General features: G+C 37.4%; 1 protein-coding gene across 4 annotated transcripts in view; it reads right to left on the bottom strand.

The window, feature by feature from the left end:
- Glmn (glomulin, FKBP associated protein) overlaps nt 1–22,518 on the bottom strand; it is a 32,721-nt gene that overhangs the window by 2,109 nt on the left and 8,094 nt on the right. For all 4 annotated transcript variants that reach the window (XM_048351969.1, XM_048351968.1, XM_048351970.1 and 1 more), the window contains 12 exons: nt 22,102–22,210; nt 20,895–21,132; nt 19,320–19,422; nt 17,992–18,179; nt 16,503–16,556; nt 14,273–14,303; nt 14,101–14,190; nt 13,148–13,189; nt 12,974–13,047; nt 9,957–10,041; nt 8,903–9,009; nt 7,709–7,772 (listed from right to left, as the gene is read on the bottom strand). In XM_048351969.1, coding sequence (XP_048207926.1) covers nt 7,709–7,772; nt 8,903–9,009; nt 9,957–10,041; nt 12,974–13,047; nt 13,148–13,189; nt 14,101–14,190; nt 14,273–14,303; nt 16,503–16,556; nt 17,992–18,179; nt 19,320–19,422; nt 20,895–21,132; nt 22,102–22,210 — 1,185 coding nt within the window. The remainder of the gene's footprint in view (nt 1–7,708; nt 7,773–8,902; nt 9,010–9,956; nt 10,042–12,973; nt 13,048–13,147; nt 13,190–14,100; nt 14,191–14,272; nt 14,304–16,502; nt 16,557–17,991; nt 18,180–19,319; nt 19,423–20,894; nt 21,133–22,101; nt 22,211–22,518) is intronic.

A 22,518-nucleotide genomic window follows, 5' to 3' on the forward strand; every position in this document is an offset into this window, starting at 1 on the left:
TATATACCATATCAAAACATATACATAGACATTACATTCATTAGTGTTCCATATGGTTAGCTCTTTTTTTTTCAAGGTTCATCACAAAATTATATGGTGTTAAATCAGTTTGAAACATCGTTCTTCTAGAAACTGTCCCCAAAATGACTCTACCTTAACTATGCCTTTAACTCTGGACCTTTCAATTGGTTTCTACACTACAGCTCTAGATCTAGAAAAGTGGTGCTTTTCTTATTGATGGAAAGTTTTAGAACACAAAGCTGATTTGGACTTTCTTGGTGACCAGTGACAATGAAACTTTATCTGTCGTGTACACCTTAAGGGTTATTTTATGATTTAATATGTGAAGCTTTGATTTCAAGATTATTGTATTTACAGTACTAAAGGAGAAGAGTAGAAGCTTGATTTTCTTAAAAAAAAAAGTTCAAGACTTAGTGCACAAAAAATAATTAGAGCAAAAAGTTCACTATAACCTGGAAGTATAGCTCAGTGGTAGAACGTGTTTTTACCATGCCTCAGGGCCTGTGTTTAATGCCCCATACCAAAAGCAAACAAAAAAATAAGGTTACAGTAATCAAGACAATGTAGTATAGGTATATATATACACCAAAGATCTGGAAACATCCTCCTCCCAATACCACCCTTCCAAGTAGCTAGCATGACAAGTATGAGCTATCAGCCTCTGACTTTTGCTCTTGCTTTTTTATGTTTATGTGATAGTATTTGGTGTCTTTTTTTTATATTATATTTGTGTATCTAGTTTCCTTTGGGTTTGCTAGTGTTAAAACCTTTTGGTTTCTCCTCTGGGGACTGAGGATTGAGCCTCAAGAGAAGGCTGCTAAAAGCTACATGGGGGTAGTGCAAGCCAGTCATCCTGGCTATTTGGGAGGTGGAGGCAGGAGGGAAGAAAGATTATGACTTTGAGTCTAGGCCAAACAAATGTAGCCATGGGCACTCAGCCCACATTCAGTTTTATCTGGGGCACAATAAGATAACAAGCCTACAAGTCTGTGGTATAAAAGAGGGAGCTAAGATACACGTGAGTGGCAAAGAAAACCTATTGAATGAAGGTAGGCATAGCAGAAAATTTCCCAAATCCAGGGAAAGGCTATCCAAGCACAGGAGACAAGTATATCCCAAAGTAGACATGACCAGAAAATAACCTCTCCACTTACTATAAAGTATCAAGAGTGCAAAATATAAAATGTATAATGAAAAATAAGTCTCAAGTTCACCAAAAGTATACATGACCTCTTAGTAAAAACCTTTAAGGCCAAGAGAACAGAGAATGATGGTATTTTGAACCTTAGAACAAAACGACAACCAAGACTACCATCCTTTAAATTTGAAGTAAAAATATAATCCTTCCTTGATAAACATGAACTAAAGCAATTCAAAGCCAGCATCTAAGAAGATGCTTTAATGGAATAGTACACATAAAACATGAAAAAAGATAAAATCAGTAGAAGTGAGGAAAGAATCTCTAGAATAACAAATAGCAAGAAAAACCAAACATAATTTACTTAGTAAACCAGCAAACCTCCAAGATAGAGGGAAATTAGCATATATCTTTCAGTAATAAACCTAAATGTAAATAGTCTTAATTTACCAAGAAAAAAACACAGACTTCCTGAATAAAGAAACAAGATCCAACAGTTTGCTGTCCCAAGAAACACACTTCAATTGCAAATATACATACAGACTGAAAGGATGGAAAATTGTATTCCAAACATAATACAAAAGAAAGCCACAGTACTTATACTTGTATCTCAAAAAGAAAACCTCAATCCAAAACCAGAGAAGATAAAGGTCAATAATAAACAAATGACTGTCAAGAGCATACAACAACTGAAGTACTGAGTGATTCATCTATATAGAATTTCTGGGTACAAACCTCAAAACATCAAATTCAGCTTACTGCAGAGAAACCTATATGCTCATGTTTAAGGCAGCAATATTCACTATAAACAAGTTATAAAACAAGGTGCCCTTCAGTGGATGAATGGATAAAAAAAAAAGTTATGCTTATATAAGTGAGTAGTACTCAGGGATCAACCAAACCAACACAATAATGTAGCTTTTAGGAAAAGGAATGGAACTTCAGATCATTCTACTAAGCCAGATCAGAAAAACAAATTTCTCATTTTCTCTTATATATGTAATCTACATTAACATACACAGACTTACAAAGAAGCAGAAGACAATTTGGGAAAAGCAAAGGACCAGGGAGAACAGGGCACAGTAATGGGGGTGAATGCTATCAAAGTAAAGTTATATGCAAATATATATAGATCCAACAAAAAATGTTACATATATATATATATATAAATGTCAGAATGAATCCATTATTTCCTAATAATAGGTAATAATAAAAGAAACAGTTGGAGAGGAATAGAGGGGTGAAACTGATTGGAATACATTGCAACTGTGTGGAAATGTAACAGTGAAATCCACCCTGTATAATGTAAGCAAATAGTAAATTGAAAAATCTGTATATTTTTCTCTTAAGTTCCAATGTAGGTACAGCCCACAAACTTTAATATATTTCATTATTTTGCTCTAAATAGTTAATGTTCCTTTATTACATACTTCATAAAAAGATTTATTTATAATATATAGAGATCCTCAACTTTCACTGTCCTAGTTATAAATGTAAATTTCTAGCTGTGGGCCAGCTGCTTATGCCTATAATCCTAGCTACTTAGGAAGGTGAGATTTGAGGATAGAGCAAGATGTCCATGAGTCGCTTACCTCCAATTAAGTACTAAAAAGCTGAAAGTGGAGTAGTAGAAAGCTAGCTTTGAACACAAAGCTCAGGGATAGTACTTAGGCCCTGAGGTCAAACCTCACAACCAGCAGAAACACACACACACACACACACACACACACACACACACACACAAAGGTAATAATTTACACTTAAAAAATACTCTAGGTAATTTGATTAAAACCATATGTTGAGAAACAGTAATCTAAAATGACATCATATAATGCCACTGAGGAATTGAGTATGTAATTTTTTAATTAATTTAAAATTTCAGTGATCACATACAGCTATTTTTTATTTAAATGGACTATACAAAACTAGAAGGTCTTTAAATATTGAAAACTTTAATTCACAGTCCATAGTCATAAAACTTCAAGTAATAAAAATGTGTGTCAAAATTAGGCTAACAGAAGCTGGTTACACATCCTGTTCATCATTCCACACATCTTTCATATAATGAACAATCATTTTTAGAATTATGTAGGAGTAAAGAAGTTGTGGAAATAATCTTTTCTCTTTGTCATACGTTAAGATATTTTTTTAAAAATTACAAATAAACCCATTTTAAGATTTCTTTCATCTTTACTGTCTAAAAAGTAATGAGATTTTAAAAAAAATCAGGATTAAAACTTGGAAGTATTCACAAATGACTGATTTTAATTTCATACCCAAGTGGACTCACAGGTATAAAAATTGGGGGGCTGGGAATATGGCCTAGTGGTAGAGTGCTTACATGAAAGCCCTGGGTTTGATTTCTCAGCCCCACTTATATAGAAAAAGGCACAAGTGGCACTGTGGCTCAAGTAGTAAAGTGCCATCCTTGAGCAAAAAGAAGCCAGGGACAGTGCTCAGGCCCTGAGTCCAAACCCATGCTTGGAGAAATTAAGACAGAAACAAACCCCAGCTTGCCCTGTGCTCCTATGAGTAATTTCAGAACTTCTGTTAACCTGAAGTCATGGCTATGCAGATACCATGCAAAGGAATTTCATTCTTATTTTATTGCTAAAATAAGTTCAACACTAAGTTACACTTCCAGCTCTTGGGTATTTTTTAATTATGGAAGAATGGATAATATAGAATTGTATGTATATGTATGACTGCAAGGTAAGGTATTTGTAGTTCTCTCAATACATGGATGCATTACAGCCTTTTTTTTTTTTTTTTAATTCTTGATACTTCCCGTGGCCTTTGCAGTTTCATTGTTGTCCTTTAGCCTGCTTTCACTGTACCTACGCCAATTAGAAATTATGTAGGAAACACATTGGGCAAGCAGGTTGATGAGAAAGGGTAGGATTAGACAAGATAGAAGGTAAGGAATACATTAAGAATTAATAATAATCTGAGTATTAGAATATTGAAAAAGTATCTATCTAAAGATAGACACCAATGGAGAATACTAGGTGTAAAAGCTAAGTTGGTTTTAACATTAGAGATGGAATATGTTTATAAGATTCAAGAAAAATTATACAAAAATTAAGTGTAGATAAAGTGCTTCTCACTGAGGCAGGGAGAGGCATGAAATAAGGAAAAGCGAGTGAATGGTTTAGGAAAAGAGTAAGTCTGCTGACAGTAACTCAAATAGCAGGAAAAGAAATGATTATTCAATTATGAACCACTTTATTGTCTTTATTTGAATGGATCTGTTCTTATTTAAATTCCCCTACTAATTTTAGCTGCTCACCTGACTTGCTAGTTACCTTTTCAGCACACTTAAATGGCCAAAAATAGGAACTGGTAGGAGTCTTGGATGAAATACCCCACAATTCAACATCACCAAGGTTTAATTTCCTCTGTTCACAAAAGTTTCTAGAAAATCAGAATCTCTCTCCCTCTCTCTTCCCTCTCTCTCCTCTCTCTCTTCTCTCTCCTCTCTCTTCTCTCCTCTCTCTCTTTCTCTCTCCCTCTCTCTTTCTCTTCTCTCTCCTCTCTCTCTCTCTCTCTCTCCTAGATGGATTGAGCCAAGGCCTCTGCACATGCTAATAACCATGCACTCCTAGTGAGCCCACAGCCTCAATTCTGAATTACAGGTGTGTACTTTCATGCCAGGATGGACCCTATCATTTTTTGATGAGCCACAGTAGATAAATTTGCCTCCCATTTACGTAATGATCTACTTTAATTTTACCTGGGAGAAACATTTTCATGGTAGACAGGCAGGGTCTAATGCCACTTCAAAGATATTAGCTTGTTACTATAGACTTGAAATTATTGCTTATTTATTGTGTGGAAATTCTTATGATTTATGTGGCAAAATGTGGAATATTTAATTCCTAAGAATTCTTCATTCTACAATCCCACCTTCCCAGCACTAGCAGTACTGGAAACTGAACTCAGAGCTTCGATTCCAAGGCAAGCTCTCTACCATTTGAGCCATGCCTCCAGCTCCTTTTTGCCTTGTTTTTGTGGTAGGATCTTGTTAGGCCCAGGCCTGGTCTGTGATCCTTCCACGTACGCTGGAGGTGACAGGCAAGTACTACCACACACAGCAATTGGTTGAGATGAAATCTTGTGAACTTTATTGCCCAAGCTGACCTCAAACTTCAATCCCTGGATCTCTACCTTCAAAGTCACTAAGATTATAGGCATGAGCCACTGTCCCAAGACATACCAGTTGGACTCACACCTGTAATCCTAGCTATTCAGAAGGCTGAGATCTGAGGATTATGGTTTGAAGCCACCTCAGGCAGAAAAGTCCATGAGACTCTTATCTCAATAAACTATTCAGAAAAAGCTGGAAGTGACGCTCTGGCTCAAGTGGTAGAGTGCTAACCTTGGACAAAAGAAGCTCAGGAACAGCACCCAAGCCCTGAGTTCAACCATCAAAACACCCCCCCTACCCCCCCCCCCCAAAAAAAAGACATACCAGTATAATCCTACATACCTGGGAGGCAAAGCGTGTGTGGATCATGGCTCAAGACCACCCTAGCAAAAAAAAAGTTCACATGCCCCATCTTAACCAACTGAAAATAAATAAATAAATAAACAAGGCTGTCACACATTTATTATCCCAGCTATATGGGAAGTGTAAACAGGAGGACCTAAATCCAGGCCAGCTTGGGGGTAAACAAGACAAACTGAAAAACTTTAGTTAATAGGAGAGTGACTCCAGTGGTAGAACACCTATTTAAAACCCTACTATATCAAAAATAATTTTTAAAGTGCCTCTATTAAGTAGCTATCTTTTCCTTCACATCAATTCAAGTGACACATTATTTGTGGACTTCAAAGCAGAACCTCATACAATGCTACACAACGGTCAGGTCTTCCCTCTCCAAGGACAGACTAATGTGCTGCCCCTGTGTGATACTACCCTCCACCTAGTACATCCATCTTGACATTTGTCAAGCACATCAGATACTGTCTTATGTAGTACTGAAAAGTAAAAGCTGTGTCTTACCCTAAGAATACCTTCCCAAGAATGCAAGTCTCTACTTGCTGTTCAATCTTATGTCGTACCTTTTCTGTTTTTACCACAAGCTCCTGGAGAAATCAGGATTTAACTTGTGATTTCAAAAGTGACCCCTGCTAGGGGTCACATCTCTACCACTTCCTAGGTCTTTCTGCAAATTAGTATTCCTTCTTATGCCTACATTATCCATGAGAAGAAGAAAACAGAGTAGCTCTCTTTTTCAGTATTGTGAAGAATGAGTTGTATACAGCCCCTGGCCAGAAGAGTGGTCACCTTTCACAGAGATGGGGTGAAACTAACTGGATGAGGGAATGAGGAAGCTTCTAGTGAGGATGGCATCATTCTAGATTTGAAATTGGATTGAATCAAATAGATCTATGTATCTGTGAAAACAGTGAATATACATTTAAAATTTGTACACTTTATTTGATATAAATTGTAGCTCATAGGAAAACTACTGACATTTAACTCTACTTAAACATGCACAGAAATATTTGGGGCAAAGTATGTTGATGCCCATAGCTTACTTTGAAACGCATTGAAAGAGTGATGGAAGGAGAGAGGAGGCAGAGATGAATGCATGACGAAACAAGCAGTAGAATGTAGGATCTAAGGGGTAGGGAAATCACTGTAAATCTCTTTCTGCTTTGCTATAAATTTGAATGTTTTCCACAAATTTTGAAACAAATAGAATCAGGTTCAAAATAAGCACTATTCAAAGATAACAAATAGCTATTATTGGCCAAAGAGGGATGAACAAGTACAGATCTGTACTTTTCCCACACATTTTCTGCCCCCAATCATGACTTGCTTTTTAAAATTCATTGTCATCTTTATATAAAACCAATTACTTTCACTCTATCACCTTCTTAAAAGCAGGTTTCACAGCACATGATTTAAGTGGTTATAGTTAATAGAGGTGACAAATACAGGGAAAGCAGTTAATACAAAGGGTTGGTACAAAAGAGAAGATAAAAAACAATATTTCTATGGTATGACAAATCTTCCTCAAATAGTTTTCTATTTATCGACTAGTTCTAACGAAGTGCTATTTAAAAAAGTTTCCTTCCTACACATCATCCAAAAGGCGCTGTTAACAAATTCAGTTTCAGTGCTGAAAATGTTTCAGTTTGTCATGTCTGATAAAGTTATGTTAAAATACCAAATGACTACAATATGTATAGCTCAGACATAAATCATGAGCCATTGGTAGAGGAAATGGGACAAGACACCCAATGTATGGTGAGTTCTGTAAAGGAACTAATATCCTAAATTTATTTACCCAACAAGGCAAGGCAGTGCTTCCACCAAGAGAGAAGCATACCAGGAAGAGAAAAAGGGGAATCTGATGTGGCATGATGAATGCTTCTGGGATTGAACTGTAGGTGTCAATAATTGTCGGCATACTTCTCAGTCTTTGTAACCAGCCAAATTGTTAAGCACTGGCTTAGGTAGGTACAAATCAAGAAAATTTGAGCTAATTAATGCATTTTGAATATAATAACAGTTTGTTCTTCAAATAATTCACTTACTTGATTGTCATTTTCATTATCTTTGATAACCAAATACCTCAGTAAATTTAATGAAGCCATAATCCTGTTAAAAACATATAATTTGTTATTTACAGTATAGTTTAATATAGTCAACAGCAATTTAAATGCATAAAGTTAAAACATTTGGAATCTTCTTATAATTAATTTGCCATTAGAAACTACTTCCATTTTATGTGTAGAGTAATAATAGCTCCTTATTGCGGCTTTGTATTTAAGTTTACAAAATACAATTAAGGAAATTACTGTCTTATTTCCCCTCAAGAAAAGCATCACCTCCTGCTTTCTGGATTTTAAGATTCCTGTTGTTTGCAAATGCTTACAAATATTTCTCAGATTTTGCCTAATATACCAAAATTGGAAAAAATGAAAGATCTAAAAAAAAAAAAAACCAACAAAAAGCAAAATCTAAATACTGCTAAGCCACTCTTCTGATCTTTAGTTGTGCTTAATGATTTTCAAGATGGAGCTTGCTTTCTGTCTGGCAAACCTGCTTGTTTTATACTTCCTATCATAGCTGGGATGACAGGCACAAAGCAGCATGCCCAGCTTCTTTGGTTGTGATGGAGACTTAAAAATTTATCTGAGACTAGGCTGGAATTACCATTGTCTATCCTCATCCTCCCATGAAGCTAGAAACTGCCTGGTTTTCAAATAGACAAACCATTTGTAAGTTACATACATGTTCTTATTTTTTAGTCACAAAATCTGGGGTTGCAAAATCTGGGTTATAACAACTGAATATAATCGGGAGTGTTGGTGTGGGGTTTGTGGGGATGAGTACTGGAGTTTGAATTTAAGGGCCTTGTACTGGCCAGGCAAGTACTTGGCCCCAGCTCTTTTTGCTAATAGGGTCTCAGTTATGCTCAAGCTGTCCCAGACCATGATCCTTACATTTGTTTCCTGTGCTGGAATGTCACTGTGCCCAACTTTTTTATTGGTTGTCTGGATAGTCTCAAACCACAATCTTCCCAATCTCTACCTCCTAAGAAGCTAGATTACAGGTGTGAGCAACTGTACCCAGCTAGTTGTGTTGGACATTCTTAAAGAGACTTTATTTTGTTTCTACATAATGAATAACTTAAGTATAAAAATCTTTGTCATTTTATTAATTAACCATAGGTCAGTATTAGTTTAGGCAGTTAATTGTTTAAGCCTCAGTAATGAACAGCTCACCTATCTGAGTTTTGCAGTAAATCTGTTTCAGCACCCTCTGGTAGAAGCAGTACCAAATCTAAAAGAGAAACCAGCTGTGGTCCTGTAAACCATTTGTTATAGGTTTTCTGAAAAGCAAAAGAAAAATTGGGAAAGGTTTAAATAATACCAAGATAAATCATGTGTTTTTCTAATACCTGTATACTACAAAACAAACTACTACACATTCCAAATATTTTTATTTTCAGTCCTGGGGCTTGAATGCAGGGTCTGGGCACTGTCCCTGAGCTCTTTGTTTAAGGCTAGTGCTCTACCACTTTGAGCTACGTACAGCTCCATTTCTGGTTTCTAGTGGTTAGTAAGAGAGAAGTTTCAAGAATTTTCTTGCCCTGGCTGGCTTTGTACTGTAATCCTCAGATCTCAGCCTCCTGCATAGCTAGGATTATAGGCATGAATCACCAGTGCCCAGCCTCAAGTGTGTGTGTGTGTGTGTGTGTGTTGGTGTGTTAGTCCTGGGGCTTGAACTCTGGGCCTGGGCACTATCCCTGAGTTCCTTTTGCTCAAGATTAGCAGTCTACCACTGGAGCCACATGAACCACAGCACCACTTCCAGCTTTTTGTGCAATTAATTAGAGGTAAGAGTCTCATGGACTTTCCTGTCTGGGCTGGCTTTGAACCATGATCCTCAGATCTCAGCTTCCTGAGTATTTAGTATTACAGGCATGAGTCACCAGTTCCTAGCTTTAAATTTTTTTTTTTTAACATTGATTTCTATCCTTCCATTCATTTTTCAGATTCCTTCAACAACCCTTGCCTATCTGAGAATATTAGTACTTGGGATTACTGATTCACAAATGTACAGGACTTAAGTTTCCATTTATTTTTCAGAAGTCCATGGCAAAATAAAAAGGAATGTATTAGTTCAAAGAATTAATTCAACAAAATTCACAATACAGTAGTAAACAGGGAATAAACCTTAATAGTACAATTAAACTGTGGGGAAAAAGCTACATTGATGCATTCCACATACAAATAAATAAGACTGACCATGACACAGGCTTCCTTAAATGCTTACCTTAAGTGACATATCAATTTGATTTTTGATATTTTGAATAATAAAAGCTTCCACACCTGAGTGATTACTTGTATTCAATAAACACCTTGAAAACAATTACAATACATGAAGTTATACTAGTTTATATTATAATTAAATGATGATTAAAGTTATGAAAATTCAAATGGGTCATATGTTAATTCTAAGAATGTAAGATCTACAGTGAGAAGATAATTAGCAAGCCAATCAACCAATTACAAAGTCACCTGTAAGTTATTTGCTTTCACTGACTGGATATCTGTCTATCTATCTATCTTGTAGTACTCTGGTTTAAATTCAGTGCCTTGCATTTCTCACAGCTGACATTCCACCACTTGAACCACACAGCTATTTTCTGCTGGGTTTGGGGGAGAGATGGGGGTCTAGTGAACTTCTCCGTCGGGGCTGGCTTGGAACCATGATCCTCTAGATCTCAGCCTCTAGGATTACAAATATGAACCATCAATACTCAACTGAATTTATAACTGAATCTTTTCAACAACAACAAAAATGCATCAAACCAAATTTCAGTTTCTCTTTCTTTTTGCAGCTAGTTGTGACAATTTGACATGGCAAGAAGGGCATCAGTATAATAACCTAAAAGCTTCTAAAATGAGTCACTATGAAAATATACAATGGCTAGTTAACCCCATTTAATTGCAAAAGGAAACTTGATGTGAATAATGTAATGGCTTGGATCATAAATGTCTCCTAAAGGCTCACAGGTTGAAAGCTTCATCAATAGCTGGTGGTGCTGCTGTGCAGTAGTAGAGCCTTGAGAAGAAAAGGCCAAGCAGAAGGAAGTTCACTCATTAGGGGCTTGCCCTTGAAGATGGGGTATTGAGGGCCTAGTCCTCTCTCTGTTTCCTGGCCACCATGAGAGCTCCTCTGCTACAAACCACCCCCATCCTACACACTCTGCAAAGCAATGAATCCCACCAATCATGGACTCAAACTCTGAAATGGTGAGCCAAAATAAATCCTCTTTTAAAGTTTATTTTTCTCAAGTATTTTGTCACAGCAATGGAAAGCTGCCAAAACAACTAACAAGAGAAAAAGGAGACACCTTAGTAGATAGAGGTAGAACAGAAGAACATTGGTATAAGACTTAAGTAGAAATTTCATAAATCAGGTCTGACTATTAATATAAATGAAGATAGGATCAAATATGGAACAATACCAAAGATTTTCTAGCACTTCAATGTTACCTAGATTTATTTTTAAACCATTTTTAAGACCTAAAACAGCTCAACAAACTAAAGTCTGAAGGCCAAAAGCAGCCTGCTGCTTAATTTTTGTTACCTCCAAATATAAATAAAATGTAGCACTGGCAACAGAGGCTGTGTGGCCTATAAAGTCTACACTTAGTGTCTGACCTAATGCAGAAAATATCCCAGTCTTTAACTTAGAGAATTCTAAAACCTTTGCAATCTCAAATACCACCGTCAATAAGTTCTAATATGTTCAGTTGCAAGTCTGCAACTGTTAGTTTCAACTATGAATAATGGGATTACTGAAATACATAAAATTCTAGCAGAACATTATCAATCTTGGGGTTTCAGCAAAACTTTACTGACAAAAAAACAGACAGTGGGCCAGATTTGTCTAGCAAGCCATATATTTTTTTCCCCCCAACTTATGCTTTATACTTCAAACTCTGGTGTTATACTTCCAGCAAAATCTCCAAACATAAGAATTAAGTTCAGGGCTGAGGATATAGCCTAGTGGCAAGAGTGCCTGCCTCGGATACACGAGGCCCTAGGTTCGATTCCCCAGCACCACATATACAGAAAACGGCCAGAAGCGGCGCTGTGGCTCAAGTGGCAGAGTGCCAGCCTTGAGCGGGAAGAAGCCAGGGACAGTGCTCAGGCCCTGAGTCCAAGGCCCAGGACTGGCCAAAAAAAAAAAAAAAAAAGAATTAAGTTCAAAGGACTGGCATCATTGAACTGAGGTGAAGAGATGGAGAAACTAGAACACCTTCTATGTCCTTAAGTGTGGATAGGAAGTAATTGCCACTCTGTAAAACTTTTGAGAGTTGAATAGGAAAGCTAAAGATTACAACCTAGCGATTTCACTCCTAGATATCTGCTGAGCTAAAGCTCCGCAGGCATCAGATTAATTTTTTTAAAGTGTAGTTTAAATTTACTCTGTGTGTGTGTGTGTGTGCACGCACCAGTACTGGTGCTTGAAGCTAGGGCCTGGGCATTTTTCCTTAGTTTTTGCACTCAAGACTAGCACTCCATCATTTGAGCCACAGTGCCACTTCCAGTTTTTTGGTGGCTAATGGGGGGAAAAAACGTTTTATGGACTTTCCTGCTTGGGCTGGCTTTGAACCATAACCCTCAAGTCTCAGCCTCCTCAGTACCCAGGGTCATTGACAACTAGCTAATTTTACAGTATTTTAATTAACTGACATACATACTATTATCCATATGGTATATATGTATATTTGCATCTAAAATATTTGCTAAGCCCATTTTCTACCTGATCAGATAAATTCTATACCCTGCAATAGTTACATTTACTAATCTGGTTTTCCATTAACTATAGGCTTAACAATTAGCCTTGTGTTATGGCTTGCATAAGAAAAATATATACCCTGAAAGCTCATGTGTTAAAGGTTTGCTATTTAACTGGTAGGCTTTTGGAAAGTGGTTGGATCCTAAGGGCTGTGACCTAATCAACAGATTAATCCCCTAATGCATTCATAATATAATGGAATTATTGAGAGGTGATGAAATTTAGGACTTGGATCTAATTGCAGGAAGAGGTCACTTATGGAGCATAATCTAAAAAGCTACATCTTGTTTCTTGCTGTGACCTACTAGGCCCACTGCCCTGATGCTCTGTCTTAACACAGACCTACAGCAACCAGTTAACCAAGGACCAAAACCTCTGAAACCATGGATCAATATAAGTCCTTCCCCCTTTAAGTTGTTTTCTCAAGTATTTTGACATAGAAACAAAAAGTGACTCACACCCCCGTGCTTGATACATACCTAAATAATGTATATTTGCCTTGTGAATCCAACTTGTTAATATATAGTTGAAGCATCGCTAAGCCCTTTTTCCTCTAAAATGGAATAAATAATATTGTTCATATGAATAAGTATCACTTATTAAAAATTTCTCACTGTAGCTAATTCTTGTTTAGTATCACAAAATGTACATACCAGTGTCTCAATGGGGCAGAGTGTCATTACTTTGACTAAGCCCTGTGAATAAAAAAGTTTTAATCCAGATAAACAGATTATACCAGCTACAAACACCTATATTATCAACAGTGGATGCTAAAAATTCAGAGGAGTAAGGGGAGGAGATTTACAAGTGAAAGAATTTACTTTCCCATGAGCCTTTCATTCCATTATAAAGTCTACACAGTGGATGCTAAAAATTTAGAGGAGTAAGGGGAGGAGATTTACAAGTGAAAGTATTTACTTTTCCACGAGCCTTTCATTCCATTATAAAGTCTACAGGGAAACTGCTATTGCTTTTGTGAGTAACAAAGAATGGATGTATAATTTTTTTTAAATAAATGGTAACTTTCAATTTCATCTAATAACAAAATGAAGCCAAACATGTAGAACTGTACTCACTAAATATAAGCAAGTTTAGTATATTAACAGAAGGTATGTTTTTCTAATTTAAATATTAAAAAATAATCACAGCTAGGGCCTATTTGTATATTTTAGCAAATAAAGAATGCATGATAAACCATAGGAGGGAAAAGCAAAATGCATATTCTTCTCTGAAGTAATGAATCAGTACATGCTTCAGAGTTCTGAGAACCTGCATTCTGAAAGAAATAATGAATCTCTCGAGAACCAAAGTGTAAAGAAGAATACATGTTATGCCATCACCTGTGGTAGCAACTGGTAGCTAATAAGTTTAAATTAAACTAAAATTTAAAAATCAGTTCCTTAGTCTACACTAGCCACATTTCCCTGTTTCAAGTGTTCAGTAAGCACTGGCTTCTGAAGTGTACATTACAGATCTGGAACCCTCCTATCATCCCAGAAAGTCCTACTCGCACAACCCTGGAGAGTTTAGGTGTGGAAGAGGAAGTGGGAGAAGTTTGGAAGAGGCAAGAAACTATTTTCAGGATTAGAATGCACATTTTAGTTACCTGAGGTACACTAAGAAAACTCTTGATTTCCAAGTACTGATACAGTAGACTATTGTCTTCTATTCTCAACAAACCATTCTCCAGTAGTTCCTACAGATGAAAATATATGCATATAGCTCAAGAGCTGTATTTGTTGGTCTTTTAAATGATAATGGAAGCAAACAAAACTTACCAATCCTTTGGAGAGAACAGACTCCTCTGTTCTGGAAGAAAATATAAAAAATTATTAGTATGATTTTACAAATTGCTTTAGAATGATTCTTTAGGAAATATAAAAGATTTTTTAAAATAATTATTTATTGTCAAAGTGATGTACAGAGGGACTACAGTTTCATACGTAAGGCAGTGGTTAAATTTCTTGTATAATTTGTTATTTCCTCCATTTCCCCCCTCCCCTTCCCCTTTTCCCTCTCCCCCTATGAGTTGTTCAGTTGGTTTACACCAAATGGTTTTGCAAGTACTGCTTTTGGAGTTGTTTGTCTTTTTATCCTTGTCTCTCAATTTTGATACAAGCCAAATGCTGGTAGTTCATGCCTGTAATCCTATCTACTTGAGAGGCTAAGAATGGGAGGACTGTGATTTGAGACGACACTGGGCATAAGAACTTGTGACAGCCTTTCTCAACTAATGCCTATATTGGATGGCCCACATCTATCATCCTAGATATGTGGAATGTTGAGATGTAGATAATCGTTGTTTGGCCATAAAGCTGGATATAGTGGTATACTTCTGTCAGGCCAGCTACTATGGTAGGGAGTGATACATATGGAAGTAATGGTCCAGGTGCACTCTTGGCAGGAAGTAAGACGCTATCTGAATTATAACCAGTCAAAAAAGGGCTGGAGACATGGCTCAGCAGGATGCCTACCTTGTAAGTACCTTGTGTTCAAACTCTAGTACCACCAATGAGAAAAAATGTGTACCATTAGCCACGTATACAACCCAGTCATCTAGTAGTTGAAGATTGAGACAGGAAGATCTTGGATTTGAGGTCAGCCTGGACTACATAGTTGTCTCAGCAAAACAAAATTTATGTAATATAAATAAAACTTCTATTGACAAAAGAACTCAAAATTCTTTTTTTTTTTTTTTTTTTTTTTGCCAGTCCTGGGCCTTGGACTCAGGGCCTGAGCACTGTCCCTGGCTTCTTCCCGCTCAAGGCTAGCACTCTGCCACTTGAGCCACAGCGCCGCTTCTGGCCGTTTTCTGTATATGTGGTGCTGGGGAATCGAACCTAGGGCCTCGTGTATCCGAGGCAGGCACTCTTGCCACTAGGCTATATCCCCAGCCCTCAAAATTCTTAATCTACTTTATCTGCTTTAGATTTGGAAACATATTCCAATGTGATCAAAATTAACCTACTTGGAGCTTATTTCTTGATATTCAAATCAGTAAATCTTTAAGAGTAAGTGGAAGAAATGGTAAAACCTCAATTTTTATGTTAAAAAAGCTCAAAGCTTTCTACTTATGAGAATTGTTTTAAACAAACAGTTGTGATCATTATTAACTAAATATTAGGATCTGTGGTTTAAAAAATCTGGCTCCAGGTTCTTATTCTAGCCATGTAAGAAGCAAGGAATGTTTTGGCTTGGTGACCCAGACAGTTTGAAAGTCTCAGCACTGAAAACCAAAAATTCAAATCAATACATCACTGCATGAGTAATATAAACTACTTGAATATAAAATTAAGATACTTAATACAGCAGATTTATAGAATTAACCACTATCTATGCCAAGAGACCCTCAGAAATCCCTGCCTTATAGGCTGAGGTTTTAGACATTTTCTATCTGATAAATATCCCTTCCCTTGAGAAGAGCTGAAATGGGTAAACTGTCCTTAGTTCTCTGACAAGGAGGACAATATTGCAAAAGACCTTGAGCCCAAGAGGTAAATTTAAAACCTATCATAGGGAGAGAAACAAATTATATAGTTTTGAAATCTTAAGTTTCTGTCTGAAGATCTGTTCCCTTGATGACTTTTTTTTAAATAAAGAAAGTCCTACTTCTTAGCACCTCAAATGAGAAAAGTTACACTTGAATGGTGCCTTGTTTATACCCTATGCTACCCAATGTGAGACCAAACTGCCTCTCTTGCTTTGATGCAGTTCACAGACTGGGTCCATAAAGCACAAGCATGGGTGCCTTTCTGTTGACAGCCTTCAAGTGGAGGAGGCTGCAGGGGGAAAGAGGCATCTCACATCCCATTCTACCACCTTTTGAAATACATTTCAGAGCCATAGAAACACAAGCCTAGAAAGCCCCTTAAAAAAAACAAAAACTTAACATTTACTTATTATAAAACAGTCAGTTAATGAGGACCTGGCAAAGAAGATGTAGTTCCCCTCATGGCAAGAATTATTCTAAATCTATTAAATCCTAAGTCACCATCTAAATGATCTTACCTTTGCAGAAAGACTTCAATATGCTCCATGTTAAACTGCAAAATGTATGATGGGCTTAAATAGAAAAAAATACATACAATAAGTTTTTTTTTCCCCCGCCAGTGTTGGGGATCAAACCCAGGGCTTCACATATGCGTTCTACCACTGATCTATATCCCCAGCCCCAAGGTGTTTTGTGTGTGTGTGTGTGTGTGTGTGTGTGTGTGTGTGTGTGTGTGTACTTTTAGAAATTTTATTCACATGTGTTCAGTTTCAGTTAAATTGTCTCCTCCCCCAAAAAGATATGTTTAGAACCATAACCTCCAATGCTCAGAATGTAATCTTACTTAGTTTTTATAAAGGAAATACATAGTGAAATTTCTGGGGTGAACCTTAGTCAAATATGGTTGAATTATAGGGCAGTTTGGACATAGACATGCAGACAGGGACAATGCCATTGAAGACAAAGAATACATATATATATATGTTATGTACATACATTACTATATATTATATATATATGTACGCACAAACACACACAAAGAATGTCAAAGACTACAAGTAAACTCCTAGAAGATAGAGAAGAAACCTCTAGCTTCTGAGACTCTCTTTCACATCCCCCAGAAGTTTAATCTCTCAGACAGCTCAATCTCAGACCTGTAAGCCCCTAGAACTTTGAGACAAGATGTTATTAATTTAACAATCTATTTTGTGGTACTTTGTTACAGCAGGCATAGCTGTATATAACTATTTTGGTAGTTCTTGAGTATAAGTGGTACCCGACAGGAATATATTTGAATTCCTCCTATACAATTAAATGTAGCAGAGGGGGAGGTAGGAAAAGTAGAGGAGGAGAATGACTGAAATACATAATTTATGTACATGAGAAAGTCACAGAGAAACTCCTCCGTAGCTAATATATGCTAATTAAAAAGTAAAAAGTTTATTCTTTAAAAAAAAAAAGGACAAAAATAACCAATGCAAAAAGGAGTGAAGGCGGGGCTGGGGATATGGCCTAGCGGCAAGAGTGCTTGCCTCCTATACATGAGGCCCTGGGTTCAATTCCCCAGCACCACATATACAGAAAACGGCCAGAAGTGGCGCTGTGGCTCAAGTGGCAGAGTGCTAGCCTTGAGCAAAAAGAAGCCAGGGACAGTGCTCAGGCCCTCAGTCCAAGCCCCAGGACTGGCCAAAAAAGGAGTGAAGGCATGGCTCAAGTGGTAGACACGAGAAAGGAACTGGATCAATACCTAGCTTGTGTAAAATTAAAATGTAGGGCCAAGCTCTGGTGCTCATGCATGTAATCCTATCTACTCATGAAGCTGAGATCTAGGATCATAGTTCAAAGCCAGCTAAGGCAGGAAAGTCCATAAGACTCTTATCCCTAGTTAACCACCAAAAGCCAGAAATGGAGCTGTGGCTAACGTGGTAGAGTGCCAGCCTTGAGCACCCAGGCCCCAAGTTCAAGTCTTAAAACCAGGAAAAAAAAAAAAGATATGAACGCTTTTACCTTAACACCATCGGCAGCTGGTCAAGATTGATGCCCTGAACAAATACCAGATACGCCAGAGAAGCCATGGAGTCTGCCAGCTGTTTGTCTTCTTCCTCCTCAAATTCAAGGTAATCCCAAGTCTTCTTTCTCTTTCCATGATTAAAAATAATTTGGGGCAAAGGGTATCCAATTGCTGCTAATAAGCTCTGTGAAATGGGTTAAAGAAGCTTATCATGTGGGCAGACTCTAGGGTATCCCCTTGCCTCACCCCCATGACCTGCATTATCCCTTCCCCTTAAGCAAGTATAGGAGCTAAGACTGACTTTTGTTTTGTTTTTTTGCCAGTCCTGCGCCTTGGACTCAAGGCCTGAGCACTGTCCCTGGCCTCTTCCTGCTCAAGGTTAGCACTCTGCCACTTGAGCCACAGGGCCACTTCTGGACATTTTCTATATATATGTGGTGCAGAGGAATCGAACCTAAGCCTTCAAGCACTCTTGCCAGTAGGCCATATTCCCAGACCTAAGACTGACTTTTAAACAATAGAATAATGACTCATGGCTAAATTATGTGATATGTCAAAGTAAAGGCATTTTTGTAGATATAATGAAGGTTTCTAATCAGGTGATTTAAAATTATTCAGAGAGGTTAGTATCCTGCTTGAGCCAGACTTAGGTAGCAGATTATTTTGTTTCTTGCTTCTGAAGCTTGGATTTTAGTTTTGGGCCTTAAGTTGGTAACATTTGAGCCACAACCTAGTCAGGAAAACCAGGAGCTCACATTTATGTCTCAACTTCAATCCTCCTGTTTATTCTTTTCATGTAGCTGGGATGGCAAGTGTACCCCACCCACCATGCCCAGTAATTAGTAAAGAAGAGGTTATCATGAACTTTTTGCCTGGATAATTTCAAATCTTCATCATAAGTCAACAAGGATCAATACACTAAGAAATTATTGTGTCAGTTCTGGTGGGACACACCTATAATCTCAGCACTCAGAAGGTAGGAAGGTATAAGTTCAAGGCCAGCTTGAGCATAATGCATTTGGATCAGTGTTACCTTTTATCATTCTCATTCTCCCCCATCTCTCAACCCCACCCATCCTATACATATATGTATACATGTTCTTACTTATGAATAGAAGTCTGGAAGGTGTTCATAGTATTATCTTGGAAAATGAAAGTATTGCTGGTTTTTTTGTTCTATCTTTTGGCCTATCTAAAACCACATATCGCTTTATTAATAAATTATCAATGTATAGGCTGATGTGAAGTACATGAGAATATAGCAGGATTAATTACATTTAAGGTCACAGTAGACTTTATAGCAGATTAAATTGACTGTACTTACTATTATGTCAGAAGCAAAACTCCTTAAAGGATCATCCTCAGCTTCTTCAGATTGTTCTAGGAACTGTGCTGTCAGTAAAGGGCATTTCAAGCTTTTGAAACAGCTAAAGCATAAGAAATGGATAAGTATGAAGTCAACACTACAGAAACATAAAATGTCTAGGTCTTTCGATATTTTCTTTTGGGTTTTTTCTTGCCAGTTCTGGAGCTTGAACTTAGGGCCTGGGCCCTGTCTCTGAGCTTCTTTTGCTCAAACCTAGCACTCTGGCCTTTTCTGCTTATGTGGTGCTGAGGAATCAAACACAGGGCTTCATGCATGCTAGGAAAGCACTCTGCTATGCCACATTCCTAGCCCCTGAGATAGTTTTACATCAAAAATAAAATAAGGGGCTGGGAATATGGCCTAGTGGTAGAATGCTAGTCTTGAGCAAAAAGAAGCCAGGGACAGTGCACAGGCCCTGAGTTCAAGCCCCAAGACAGGCAAAAAATAAAATAAGCACTGCTGTGTTCTGGATGTTTATCTCCTCCAAACCTCATATTGAGACTGAACTGCCAATGAACAGTACCTCAAGTCCTTGGCAGCCATTTTGGACCTTGTGTGTTTAGTCTCTGTACCCTGGGGAGGACTAGGTGGTAAGAACACTACTGGATTTTTTGGTCAGGCTGGATGCACAACTGTCCAGTAGTCCTGGTGTTTTCAAAGGGAGAATTTCCCCACAGCCATAATAGCTTCCTTGAGCTATGGATAACCATTTCCCTACTCTCATTATTTCATATTATAAAGCATAAAAGCAATACATAGAAAAACATAAAGTAAAATATTTGGTTTTCTAAACTAAAACACCTGGTTTTCAATACCTTATTATATCAATATAGTATCTGGTTACAAAAGTATCAATGCCAAGTTGGGTGCTGGTGACTCAAACCTGTAATCCCGGCTCAAAAGGCTGAGATCTAAGGATCGAGCTTCAAAGCCAGCCCAGGCAGGAAAGTCTGAGACTCTTATCTCCAATTAACTACCAGAAAACCAGAAGTAACACTGTGGTTCAAAGTGGTAGAGCACTAGCCTTGAGCAAAAAAGCTTAGGGACAGTACCCAGGCTCTGGGTTCAAGGCCCACAACCAACCAAAAAATAAAAATAAAAAGTATATATTTATTAATATATGGTATTATACATAACATACATAATATCAATGCCTCATTAAATGCCCATGCTGTATCAGTTAAGCTCCAAAATCTGAAGCAAAAGCCAGGTGCCATTGGCTCAAATCCAAGCTACTCAGGAGGCTGAGATCTGACAACTGAGGTTCAGAGCCATCCCAGACAAATTTGAGAGACTTTATTTCTAATTAACAAGAAGCCAGAACTAGAGGTTTGGATCCAGTGGTGGAACACTAGCTATGAACAAAAAAAAAAACTAAGTGAGGAGAGTGAGAGAGGCCCTGAGTCAAGGTCCAGTACCACCAACATTAGATAAACAAATCTCAAACTGCATTCATATTCGTATGGCAAATTGGAAACATAAAGTAACTGAACCATCAATTACTTAAGTCCATGTTCTTAACAACATACTTACAATTTCAGCAGTTCATCTTTTAATTTTTCCTTTTCTTTTTCTTCTTTGCCATTAATGACTTCTTCCACAAAAGGTTTAGTGAACTCTGTTAAGGCCTTGCAACATTGGCAGAGGCCATAGTCATCTGCTTCTATCTGTTCTTTTGAGTATGGAACAGGGAGGAGAGACAGCTGACTCCAGAGGGTAGACAATGCCAATCCAACTGAATATGCCCTGTTGTTAGGAAGTTTCTGAATCACTGAAACAGACATGGAGTTGTTATTAAAACAGTTTCATGAAGCAGTTCAGTGTACAGAATTACAAGACTCCTCTTGTCCTTACATTTTAACAACCCTGTTAACAGGCTGACTTACGTATCATAGCTTAATTGGAAGTGTTTTTCCTTGTCCATAAAACTAAGCATTTTAAGCATATTATGTATGAAAGTACACAAACCTCTCATAGTACATACATCTTGTTTATGTGTGTTTACAATGTTATATTCTTAAGACAGAAACACTCTTCATTTTTACAAGCACAATACAGTAGTAGTAGACTATGAAACAATGTATAAATGGGAATATCACTACTTTTTCTCTTCAAGATTTTGAATATTGCAAGTGCTACAAAGCTGATGAGCATTTATATTTAAATGAATTTATTCCAATTTCTGATTCTAGGATCCTGTATCATACATATTTCCTAAAATAAAAAATAATCTCTTCCCATGAATAAATACAGGCTATCTGCTGTGCTCAACCAGGGAGCCTCCTCATTCCATATCTCCTAGTGTCTCTATCCAGCCATAGCTTTGCTATTCTTCCCTCCAACCTCCCAAAGCCCTGCCTGACATTCTAACCAAGATACAGAACAACCATAATACTAGCAGGCTGAGTATCACAGACACCTTGAAGAGAACCCTTTGACTATGCTTACAGGGAAAAATTATTCTTATAATCCACAGATAGGAAGGCTGGCCATAAAGCTACAGCTTGCAACATAACACACCAAACACAGGATAACATTCCGTAAAATATTTACTAGGTAGCCACTCGGCCAGGAAAATATCAGCAGGATTCAAACTGGCATTATTATGACTAGTGTAAGCAGAGGACTTAATAATTTGGCCTAAACTTTATTTTAGTGTAGTATTCATATTTTTGGTATAAACATCAATGTCTTTACACAAATAAAGCAAGAAATACTTTTATATCAAAATGCTCATTACCTGTTTGTAATGGCTGAAGTAAAAGAAGAATAATTTGGGATATCTGTTTTCCAGAAGGCTCTTCAATCAGTTCAAGCAAACCCAACAATAATTCCTTTGGATTACATAACTATAAAAATATTCACAATTGAACCTGTTTAAGTTGTATTTAAAGCCACATGATTACTATTTTTAAGAAGGTATATATTAAGAAAATACAATGACTTTTGTTTAACAGTAAAATACCTTAACTAGTTGTTAGGAGATACTAGAGGAGGAGGACGAAGAAAAGGGTGGACGGTCAGAGCTCAGGTTTCACCCTGTGCTTCATGGGTATGCACTAGCTGTTGGGTGCTACACACTAGCTGCTGGTGTTCCCCAGGCTTCTCACAGATGGGCCCTTCCTATGGAACCTGCCTGGGTATTTAGAGTAGCCCA

This window comes from Perognathus longimembris, chromosome 7, assembly GCF_023159225.1.
Source record: "Perognathus longimembris pacificus isolate PPM17 chromosome 7, ASM2315922v1, whole genome shotgun sequence".
NCBI lineage: Eukaryota > Metazoa > Chordata > Mammalia > Rodentia > Heteromyidae > Perognathus > Perognathus longimembris.